The sequence below is a fragment of the Podarcis muralis genome, chromosome 1 (genome assembly GCF_964188315.1).
Source record: "Podarcis muralis chromosome 1, rPodMur119.hap1.1, whole genome shotgun sequence".
NCBI lineage: Eukaryota > Metazoa > Chordata > Lepidosauria > Squamata > Lacertidae > Podarcis > Podarcis muralis.
The window spans coordinates 106986912-106999105 of NC_135655.1; the positions used below are offsets into that span (position 1 = coordinate 106986912).

Here is a 12194-nt window from a genome sequence, read left to right on the forward strand (position 1 = left end):
AAAACCGGAAGTAGTGTCCCAGTTTGCAAACTTTACCTAGGTCCAAGAACGGAATCTGAACGGTGGAAGGGCACCGGCAGTGGGAGGCCTCATTAGGGAAAGCACACCTCGGTTTAAGAATGGTTTCGGTTTAAGAACGGACTTCTGGAATGGATTAAGTTTGTAAACCAAGGTACCACTGTATTTGCAATACCGAAGAGAGATCTGTGCAACATTCCGTGAACACTATTTTGTTTATGCATGTCAGACCGGGAGAAGAGAATACAAATGTCTACAGTCCCCATTTCTAACTTCTCTGCATTCATCCAAAGCTTTCTCCGAATAGAATCTTCACATATATAAGTTGTATGTGCATAGGCTCTTTCCAATTAGACTTCATGCACACACAGTTTGCAGATATCCAGGGCCAGCTCTCCATTAGGTAGTGTGAGGGGGCTGCCTCAGGCGGCAATGCTGGAGGACAGAGATATGTGTGCTATGCATATGGATGTAAAGAGGCAGTGGTTTTTGCCCCATCCTATGTTTATTGTAACCAGTGCCAGTGGTATATCATGGGGGTGGCGGTGGGGCTGTTGAGATTAGGAAAGTCTTTGTCCAGCACCTGCAGTTCAGAATGGATGGGTTCTGCCTAACCTCAGTTAGGAGGGAGTGCCACAAGGTTGGGCCCGCAATACAAGATGCATTACTTTTGGTAGTTACAAGCTGTGCATCTGAACCATGGGGGAGCCCTAACAGAGCCACCCTTTGGTGGTTGAGCAGGGATCACAAATAGGGACAGGGCTATTGCACTCAGGTCCAGCTTGTGAGCTTCTTGAGGCATCTAGCTGGCCACTGTGAGAAGAGGATGCTGGACTTGGGCTGACCCAGCAGGGTCACTCTCCTTGGTGTGTCTCCTTCTGAGGGCAGGGAATTCTGGTGCATCTGAGTATTGGGAATGATTGACTGACAGAAGCCCTGCACTGGCATTCATCTGGGTAATAAGGAAGGCATAGAGAAGCCTGTTCAGAGCTACAGCAGCTCCCCAAGGATATCTGTTTCTCAGTTTTGATTACTGAATCCTTCAGTAATGCTAATAGTATTTCAGCCTTCCATTTCCAGAACCCTGGTGCTAAATTGATTTATGATTAGTGGCTCTTTAGCTGAAGGGCAGGTATATGCTAGGGCCTGATGAAGCAGACTAGCGAATGTATTATGATGCATTAGTCTGTCTGATTGTGGAGCTGCACTTAGGGAGGTATTCCACAGGTATTCAGCTGTTTGGATGAATGCATTCTAATTAACAAAACAAACATGGACCAAAACTGTTTTCTTTCTGATATTGAAAAAACTTTATTTTTAACCTGACTGTCAGACTTTTGCTTCCGCCCAGGCAGTTTTGCCTCTTCCACATAATTTATTCTCATTTATTCTCTTTCTTTACTGTTCTACATTTTTGTAAACATGCAGAAGAAAGTTACTCTTTTTTTAAGTGGTTTTCATACTATCTCCTGAGAAACACTTTGGGGTCCTCTGGAAGCTGATCAGGGAGTTGTCAGTGACAAAAGCCACAATGATGGCCAGCCTTCCTTCTATGGCAGCTATCCCAATGTTGTTATTGATTTCCCCCTGCAGAGCTATCCCTCCAAAAGGGGTCACCAACAAGGTGCCCGTGAGCACAATGGTGCCCTTGATGTCTTCCCTTGGTGCCCACGAGGCATTTGAGCACACACACCCGGCAAATTTGCAACCAGACTAGGTTTAAACTTTTACAATTATCTAATAAATCTCAAGACAACTTGGGGCCGGGTTACTTGAGGAAGTGTCTCCTTCCAAACTGACTTGCCTGGTCACCAAGATTTGCTAATAAGGTCCTTTGGGTTGTGCCACAGCCTACAGGGGACCATCTTACAGTGACCATAGGGAGGGCCTTTTCCATGGTGGCACCCCTCTGCATGATGGCATTTGTGTGAGTGAAGTGAATGCCCATAGATGACTTTTGTCTTTAAGATATGTCACACATGTAAGGAAATAACAATATTATTTGGAGATGTTCAGTAACAACTTTGCCATAAGCATTCTATTTTAACAAATCTTCAGGCTGCGATGCCCAAATAGTGCTACCAAACCCATTGCTTTTAAGTGAGGCTAAATTAAGGTCATCACAATGACATATATTATTTGGATCAGTTTACCTAGCTGAACTAAGTAACACACAAGCAGAACTGGTCTGCATTATGACATGCAACCTTTTGATTATTATCTCCCTGCTGGAAGCCAAGAATTTCTAAGCCTTGGAGGAGCATGCCTAGTGATGCTTTTGAAAATGATGCCATTTCATAAAAAAGGATGGTTGACAGCGTTGTTAGCAGGGGTCTTGTTACTGGATAGGCCTTGAGATAATGGGAAAATCTATTTCTTTTTAAAAGACATCTCCATGACTGAGAATGATCATTAGCGAAAGATATTGCACCATGGACATTTTACATGTGCTACCATTCTTGGTATAAAGGATTGTCACAGAAATATTAAGGTCAAGAGCACAAGAAATAAAAAGCAGCAATAAAGGGTGAAATCCAGGCCATCACCAAAGATCTCTCACTACCTATTGAATGTTGGCCAGAGCATTATAACATGCAATTCTTCAAGAATTATAGGCATGGATATGTGTGAGCTGATATAGTTTATTTATTTATCACACTTTCAACTCACCCTTCCTCTGAGATCAGGGTGACAAACATAAACGTGTTATATCCCCTTTTATCTTTGCAATAATTCTGTGACGTTGGTTAGGCTAAGAAAGTGTGACAGGCCCAGTGAGTTAGGCTGAGAGACAGTAACCGGCCCAAGGTCACCCAGTTAACTTAATGGACAAACGAGGTTTATTCCCCCATCCTCCATCTCACACCTGTAGTCTTATTTCAGTTATCTCAAAGCAGATATAAAATATATCCAACTTTTATCTGTCAGAAAACATGATGTATGCACAAAGCAGGCGATCACGTAAACTCTTAATAGATAGATGCTAGTTATAGTGAGCTTACCTCATCAGAGCCAGATCCAAATATCAGCAGGTCAAAAGGTATTGCAGCAACCATGTCAATTAGGAACCAGCCTTTGAAGTAGTGGATTGCTATTCTTGCTGGGTCACTTACCACTTCTTCATTCTGGTTCACATATGTTGTTCGGAAGTTTATGACAATGTCAATGATAAACATGATATCCACAATTAAGTCTACCATGCTTAGTGGGTTGCATGAATAGCCACACACCCGCCTCTTCTGTTCTTCGCTGTCGTTGAGGAGGAAGGCTGCAGAGTAAGGGGTGAAAATGGCCGTGTAGATCACCAGCAGTAAAATCAGCCAGTCCCAGACTGCTTTGAAAGGACTGTAGTGCAATATAGTAAACTTGTTGATGCGAGGCGTTTGGAGTTTATATTCTGGCAGAACATCTGCTCCCAAGGATAGAACCTAGGGAGATAGAAAGAAAAAGGAGACACACTGTGTAAGGGTAAACTGTTTAGAGCATAAAGGGGGAAAATGAGGGGCCCACACGGTATAAAGGATAAGTTATCTAGAATAGAAAGCATATATCCAAATGACATTGTTTTTTAAAGCCAGGATTTGCAGTTCCATTGTGCGAGTGGATGCAGTGAAGAGATACAACCCCAGGTCCTTTTATCCTGCAAAAACATTTCTCAGTCTACAAACTGTTTTCTTGGTACCTTCCAGGTTGGTGAATGGAAAACCCCCTGAACCAGCTTGGATTCAGTCTCCTTTCCCATGGGATATTTTGATTTACTGGAAGCTTTCATGTATTCCCAAACCTAGGTGTTGCAGAGATTCATTATGTGATATGTATGTGCATGTGTGATTCACTGGATTAAGATCCTATACTAGAAAGAAAAACTATGTGCTGGAAGATACATACATACATACATACATACATACATACATACATACATGTGTGTGTGTGTGTGTGTGTGTGTGTGTGTGTGTGTGTGTGAGAGAGAGAGAGAGAGAGAGAGAGAGAGAGAGAGATGGATTTATTATTAAGCACCTTAAATGGCACATTATGCTTTCCATACCATGAAGACGCTCTGCATTTATGAGCAGGGTTCTCTCCCACTTCTGCAGAAAACATTTCATGCTTGTTAAGGTTCATGGGACACACAGCCAGCAATGGGAATTTGAAGTATAGAGCTCTGGAACACAGTCTGTGTGGATTTGATATATATATATATATATATATATATATATACACATTTCAATATATATTTACAGAAGGTATAAACTTGAAAAACATGGAAAAGCTAGAGAGAGTTATTCAATAGGAAATAAAACAGGTTTTGAGTAGGGCTGTATGGCACAGTCTTCCATTTTGCTTTGCTCTCAATAACTCATATCTATCTATCGAAAGATAGATACAGATTTATCTCTAGATAGATTTAGATATATACCTATAGATTAAGATTTCAGATTGAAGTGCTTTAGCAAACAGAATTTGCGCTCCTTTTTAAAAAAGTGAACCTCCTTTAATTTAACTTAAAAAAACACAAACCTCACACCCTCTCCTTAATCACGTAGACAGCATCATTGGTTGAACAAAACTGCATACTGTGAAAAACTGGGAGGACACCATGGGTTAATAACCACACTTTTCTTTTGAACAGCACAGTAGGGAATGATTGCGTTCTACAGAGATTATAAATTGCTTCTAAGCAGCCATTAAGCAACACGGGCAAGGGTGCCAGGATAAATCTATTATTTATTCCTTTGCACTTAACTAATGGAGGCTGGCTGCCCTGGTTCATATAAAAGGCAGAATCGCAGCCTTTTTGCTGCACCTGGAGCCACTCCTTTCCCATATGTACCACTGTCTGAAAGCTCAAAGAGAAGTGAGTATTTAGGCTCCGCCCTCTCTCCAGGAACCTTTCACTTCTGATCTGTTGTCCTCGGTGCTACTAAATTTACCAAGAACTAATCCAGGGACTCACACCCCACTCCTATGGATGAACATAACAAAACAAGTTCAGGGAGCTGAATATTCCTTTCTTTGTAATAAACCCAACCCAGTTCATTGCCCATTCATGTAGCTTCTCTTTCTTGATCTGCACACATAGTCATTTGTGCTACTGAAGCCAATGAGGCCTTATAGGACTGGCAAGTGAGGCAGAAACTAGCTCACTAGCGGTTGGAAGCTCTAGTGGTGCAAAACTGGAAAAGGAACCCACCTGGGCACCACAGAGAAGTTGTGCTATTGGCTTGGCTTCAAATAATTTGGGTACTCAGGGCACACAGGGCATTCTATACCTCCCTGCTGCTCTCAGGTACCAATCCTGCTATAACATACAGTGTTGCTAGATTCTGCACAGCAGCGCTCAAATTCGTCGGTGGATGACCTGTGCCACAAACTAGATTTAAGGAACATATCAGAGTGCTCTGTAAATTAATAGTTAAAGTCTTTTATATAGCAACCTTTTATGATCTTCCACACCTGCCCAATGCTCCTATCCCTTCACTTAGCTTCTTTTAAATTCTCTTGCTTGGCAGGGGGTTGGACTCGATGGCCCTTGTGGTCTATTCCAACTCTATGATTCTATGGACTTTTATATTCACCTTCTGTTTTAATACCTTTTTTAGCTTTTCAGGTTTTAAATGACTGTATCCCATCCTTTTAGGCTGGCCTATGACTATAATAAAGATTTGTATTGTATTGTATAGGGGCTGGAAGCATTTCTTTGCTTATGGCTTCTGTCACTGAATTAGAGGCCCGCTGTCATAGTAATCAGTAGGAACCTATTCATTCATGGATTCAAAGATAGGCACAGAACGGTGTCAAGTTTCAAAAATCCTGTTCAGCTATTTAGAAAAGTGATTCAGGAGACTGACAAGATGATGGAGTGTGTGCCCATGGAAAGAAACCCTGAAACATCTTTCACAACCCCTCTTGTATTTCTGAGTTGGTCAGAAGCAAGCAGAGTTGCATTCTGTGGTGAATTTTGAGGAAGAAGATCTAACAACCAGGTTGCACAACCACCTCTGATGCTGTCACATGAACCTTCCTGGATTATGAGCAGATGCAGATGATTTCTAAATGCCTCTCCAAATGCACACCTTGGGGAGCCCTTGCAGAGCCAATGAGCGCAGCATTGTGCACACCTAATTAGCAGCCACACAACTACTTTTCTTTGTGGCACTGCCAGGTGCTTGTTGCAGCAGTTCTTCCCATGCCATCGCTACCTGCAGCATTGATGCTAAAAACATGCAGGAACTGATGGGGATGTGATGTTTTCTGTGTTTGCATGGGTCACATGGAACAGCTCCAAAGAAGGACAGAGTGAAGCCTAATCATATACAGGTGAAGAAATGATATGTTGGCAAAGCCAAGGAACGGCCCACTGCTTTGTAACCCAGGATCCCTTATATTTCAGCAGCAGTTCTGAGACTAGTCCTGTATTCCAATGGTCCTGTGGAGAGTGCCCATGAGCCCTGGAGCACCCTCTCCGAGGGCAGAGACACAGGTATGACCCTGAAGAGGGAAAGCAGACATTGGATGCCTCTTCCCTCCTTTACCACAGAAACAGCTTAGGACTGCAATACCTCAAGGACTGCCTCTTTCCATATGAACCTACCTGGACCCAGAGATCACCTTCTGATGCCCTTTTTTGTATGCCTCCTCCACAAGAGGTCCGCAGGGTGGCAACACGAGAAGGGACCTTTTTTTTTGCACTGGCTCCCCGTTTGTGGAATGTTCTCCCCAGAGACGTTCACCTGGTGCCTTCAGTATACACCTTTAGGTGCCAGGCAAAAATGTTCCTCTTTAACAAGGCCTTTGGCATATTGTTATTCAATGCACTTTTAAAATGTGCTGGGGAGGAGGGGGTTATTGGGTTGTTTTGTTTTTATTATGAATTTTCTGCTTCTATATTGTGTTTCTATGTTGTCACCACCCCGAGACCTGCAGGTGTAGGACGGTATACAAATTTAATTAACAAAAACTTCCATGGCCTTTGTCCTTATCAGCTGACAAGGTGGTGTGCCAAAGATTGCCAACAAGAGGAAACTGGTCAAAGGGACAAAAATGGGAAAGGATGAGTAGTGACTACTTCTGTCCTGCTGGCCTGAGTCTGGCAGGGCTTTGGATGTGGTGGGTTGACCACCTTTTTTCTTCTCACCTTTTTCCCTACACACATTTACCTAAAAGTAAGCCCCATTGATTTTTAATAGGGCTTATTGCTGAGAACTGAATAGGATGAATGGATGAATAGGATCACACTTTAAATATTCATATAGAAAAGACAATAAAACCCTGTGAATCAACTTTTTTTTTCTGGAATAAAGTACAGTATAGACAGATTAAGTCTAGGATGGTTGAAAGCATCCTCTTGTGCATCTGATGAAGTGGGCTTTTGTCCATTAAAGCTGATGTCATAATACATTTTGTAGTCGTTAAGGCAGGAGAGGCTGACTGATGGTGCTCCAAACATTGTTGGACTCCAGCTCTGAAAACCCCAGCCAGCATGGCCAATGTTCAAGGAAGATGGGAGCTGAACTACAGGAATAGCCACCTTTCATTCAAGCTGACATTGGCCCTTTGTTGTTTTTGAGCTGCAACCACTATCGTGATATAAGAAAAAAAAAGCAGCCACAATGACCAGGCATTGTCATCACCAGCAGTCTGCACATATTGTAGTACAGATAAAATGAATATATATTTTTAAAAATGCTGGTAGTTTCTTAAGGCTTTTTCATAGAAAAGAAATATTGTCATTTCGATTGGGTTTAAAATCTAAAGCTAAATGCCACCACAACTGCTTCAAATCACACTCACTATGTTCTCTGAGGTTGAAAAGGCAGTTTGATTTTAATGCTGTCATTTTCATTAGTTTGCCTGATTTCTTTTGCACCATAGGATTCTCCTCCCATCTGAATCAACAGGAGTCACAATTCCTCTCTGCTTTGTCTCTATTGAAGTCATCAGGCTGTATCCAGCCAAGCCAATTTCTTCCATTTTCTTGTGTAAAAAAAAAAAAAAAGACTGAAAAACCTGTACTAGCCTGTATCCTCTAAAGAAAAGCCCCAAATCTGAATTTAGCTCCTAAATTCATAACAAATGCAGGTGCCTGAGTGAAAACTAAGCCAAACGTTACCCTGGATGACAATCGCCATTTCATTCTTGATGACACGAGGAACCAAACAAAGCTGCATTGCATTTTAGAGAATAGCAGAATAAATAATCTTGATCTTTATCACATACAACCTCAATGGAATTTCTCTCACAGGATCAAAGATATTTGAATTTGCACCGGAAAGGCAACTCACTAATAACAAATGGCCAATAGGGTTTTAGCAACAGCCATCCTCCCACTGAGTATTTTATGTAGCAAAATTTGACACATATGCCTTATTTGTCTTAAAAGAATCAATCTGTTCCAAAATCAGGTTAATGGCACCTGTAAAATACCCAAGACGTCTTGGTTTTAGTTGCACTGAGTGTACCCCAATATTCTTTAAAGTAACATGCACTGTGTTTAAGAAATTGAGGCTGCAATCTTATACACACACTTACCTGGAAGTAAGTCTAATTTGTCTCAGTGGGAATTACTTCTGAGTAGACATGTATAGGATTGCCTCTCTCTCAAAAAATCTTTATGGGTACTCTCATTTTCCTACTCATATTGAAATACTGCCCCTCAATGAGGCCAAACTTAGATTCACAAAATGTTTAGGGGTATGCGTACCCCTGCGTACCCCCCAGAAAAAAGCACTGGCACTGCATATTGCTGACTCACCCAGCTATTGAAACTGACACTCAGAGTGAAAATAAAATGCATTGAGATATGTAAGAGGCTGAAAAGTAAGCCTCAAGTTAACTTCATCATTTGTTAACCATTTAAAGCAACAACCATCTGGGTTATGAATTAATGGAACAGTGGCTTGCCAAAATGTCACATTTTAGAGATTCCCAATGGGGCAGTTAAAATGCTGCAAAGTTGAGGCTGTTTAATAATAATAATAATAATAATAATAATAATAATTTGTACCCCGCCCATCTGGCTGGGTTTCCCCAGCCACTCTGGGTGTCTTCCAACAAAGATTAAAAATACATTAAAATGTCACACATTAAAAACTTCACTTGTGCAAGCTTCCTCCCTCGGGTTTGTGATTAGACAGAAAATGGCAGCGTGCGGATCTGATCTGCTGTGATTTCCGCAATAATTCATTCAGTTTCCAGAAGTGCTCTTGTGATTGCATAAAACGCAGCTGTATCCATCCATAAAGCATTGTTTTATTGCAGGTTCACACCCTACTCCATATGATTCTGAACTAAGGATTGACTGTGAAGGACTAAACTTTGGAAAATGTGAGTTGTTTCAATTGGGAGACCAGGGTTCAAGTTCCTGCTCGGCCATGAAGTTTGCTGGGTCATCTTGGGCTAGACACTGCCTCTCAGCCTAACCTACCTCACAGGTTTGCTGTGAAGATTAAATGGAATAGAACCATGAATGTCACCATTAGCTCATTGCAAGAAAGGTGGGATAATGATATTACAATAGACAGATGATTGATTGATTGATAGATAGATAGATCTGCATCTGCTTGCATGGAAAAAGACCCAGGTTCGATCCCTGGCTTCCCCAAGTATCTCTCTCTCTCTCTCTCTCTCTCTCTCTCTCTCTCTCTCTCTCTCCCCCTCTCCCTCTCCCTCTCCCTCTCTCTCCCCCCTTTCATCCAAATTTAGGATTGAATCCCAGTTTACTATAAGCCCCTCTGCAATTATATCAGCAGGAATCTCAATCAAACTTAATGTGGACCTTGTTATCTGAATGCAAGAAGAAGTTCGGAGAAGTCTCACATTAGCATTTATTTTTTTTGCTGCCACTAAACAGTAAATCAATATTATCATACTCATATTAAATTCCTTTGGGCTCAGAAAGTACACGACATGAACTAATACCCATACAATTTATTACAACCTCAGTGCTGGATTTAATTAGCTAGTACAACCCATAAGGGGGGGGGGGGACAAGTCTGCAGAAGAAAAGACTCTGATTATTGACCAGCTAATGCTCTCAAACTCCCAATTAGAGTTAAACATTTCTAAAGAGAATGAATTTAGGGTTTAATATAATTGGACAGGGCAAACGGTTTCAAATCAGAGCACTCAGGAATGGCAAAACATCGCATCTCAGAGACCAATAACATGCAACGTGCTGTTCCGAATTGCCATTGTGAGGTGCGCTGTGACTTTTTTAGGTCTCTGAAATGCTACAGTTTAATGAGCGAGAGACTATAATTAGAGATGCTTTTGGATGGCTGTGATGACAGCTGTATCACCTTTGGACTTAATCAGCTGGAAATGAACATGCACCACTTTCGATTTTGGCACCCAAAGCTGCCCTTTTGAAAAGGCAGAACTTTTAGGGGTTTTTTGGGGGGGGGGGAGTAGGAGAATAGTGGCATTTTTTGAGACTTTTCCAGGAAAGCCTCAAAGGGACTTGACTGAAAGCACTACGAAGTCCTAGAAGGGCAAGTGTGGAGAAGCTCTGTGATCTTGGGCTAAAAAGCTCTGTAGTAACCAGCAAACCCCAAAGGGACAGTCTAGAAATGTTTAACCTTCTGAGGAGCCATACAATCCCAAACTGAATGAATGGTTCATCTCAATTATGTTGTTTCCCACTACCTACCACTACCAAACATTTGTGTGCATGTGTATGTATTTTTAAAAGGGGAATAAGCAATGACAATAATTTTCATGGTGTCACATTTCTGTTGGTAATAATCGGACTACATAGTCACTCAAAAGCATATCAGGATGCACCCAAGAAGATATTATGACATTGAAATCAAACTTCAAGTCCAACACTAGCTATCAGTGTGCCATGGGCTGTGCGCAGGCAGAAGTCTTTAATATTAGTGCTGTGCTGAAAATAGGGATGGGGAGAAATTCACTTTGCATTTAAACCCAAATTTATCAAATTTTCACTTACCGCTATGATACAAGAACAAAAAAAATTTGCTGTTATCCGAATTTTGTGACACAGTGCTCCAACCAAACAATGGAGAATGTTCACAAAACAATGTTCATAAAACTGCATATGTTAGACGAAAGTGTGCGCAAAAATGAATATATTTGCAGGATTAATATGTAACAATTCATTATATTAGAAACTGAAAGCAATGAAATTAGTTCTGATCCTAAAACAATCCTAAGCACACTTACAAAGGAGTAAGTCCCAATGAACACAGTGGGATTTACTCCTGAATAAGCTTGAATAGCTTTCAAGTGTTAACGTATTTATAAGCGATTACTCTATAGCCCTGAAGCAACACCCCCTCCATGAAGAGAAAGTTTGTTTCTGTCGTCCATTTTAAATACTTTATATAGCAACATTTATTGTTATTATGCTTTATGCCTTACTATGACTCAGATTAATTAAAAGGAAAATAGCTCTAAGCCGGAGGAGTTGCTTTTGCTGGCCGATCTAAAATTACTTCCATGCTGATGGGCAAATGCATCATTCAGGTAATGTCTCAAAGCAAATAGATTTACTCTGTATGGTTAAGTAGACTATAAATCCTACTCCACTGATTTGAAGGATATCAGTGAAACAGGTGTGACCGACTGTTTCCTTTTCAATGAGTGCTAATGGGAGAAAGTTTGCAACATTTTTCTTACCTATATTTATCTGCATTTTTATGAGACACCTTAGTCAGGAGCTACCAACCAAGCATGATGTCCCTCCCTCCTGCTTCTTCTCTCTCCCATTAACCCGTCACTCTTGTCTCCTCGCAATATTCATATTGAATTAAACAAATGGGGTCTTTTTAGCATGTGCTTTACTAACCAAGAGCTATGAACTGCAAAGGAATACGCCCTTATTGATTGCCTCCATAGTCTCAACACCCTTATTAAGAAGCATACACTATTCACCCAACAAGCAATTAAGTAAGAAGGATTTAAAGAATTGCTGTTCTGATAATGTATAATGTAGTTTCATTCGCAAGTTGTTGCTGCTCTGTATAGAAAGTTCTTTTCCCAACCCTTTCCACATAGCCTTGATTTCTGTGGATCCTGTGGAGCTCTTCTCTGAGCCAACAGAAATGGGTTGAATCAAATCCCTGTCTGGATAGGTAGCTATTACCTTCTTTCTTTCCACCTATCCAGATATTTAGGATAAGTTACTACATAGCTGAATCACAGTAAAGCTTTTT

The 12194-nt window shown here is 41.1% G+C and overlaps 1 protein-coding gene across 8 annotated transcripts in view; it reads right to left on the reverse strand.

The window, feature by feature from the left end:
- KCNH7 (potassium voltage-gated channel subfamily H member 7) overlaps nucleotides 1-12194 on the reverse strand; it is a 256606-nt gene that overhangs the window by 48754 nt on the left and 195658 nt on the right. For all 8 annotated transcript variants that reach the window (XM_028747250.2, XM_077936770.1, XM_028747266.2 and 5 more), the window contains one exon: nucleotides 3021-3446. In XM_028747250.2, the coding sequence (XP_028603083.2) occupies nucleotides 3021-3446 (426 nt within the window). The remainder of the gene's footprint in view (nucleotides 1-3020; nucleotides 3447-12194) is intronic.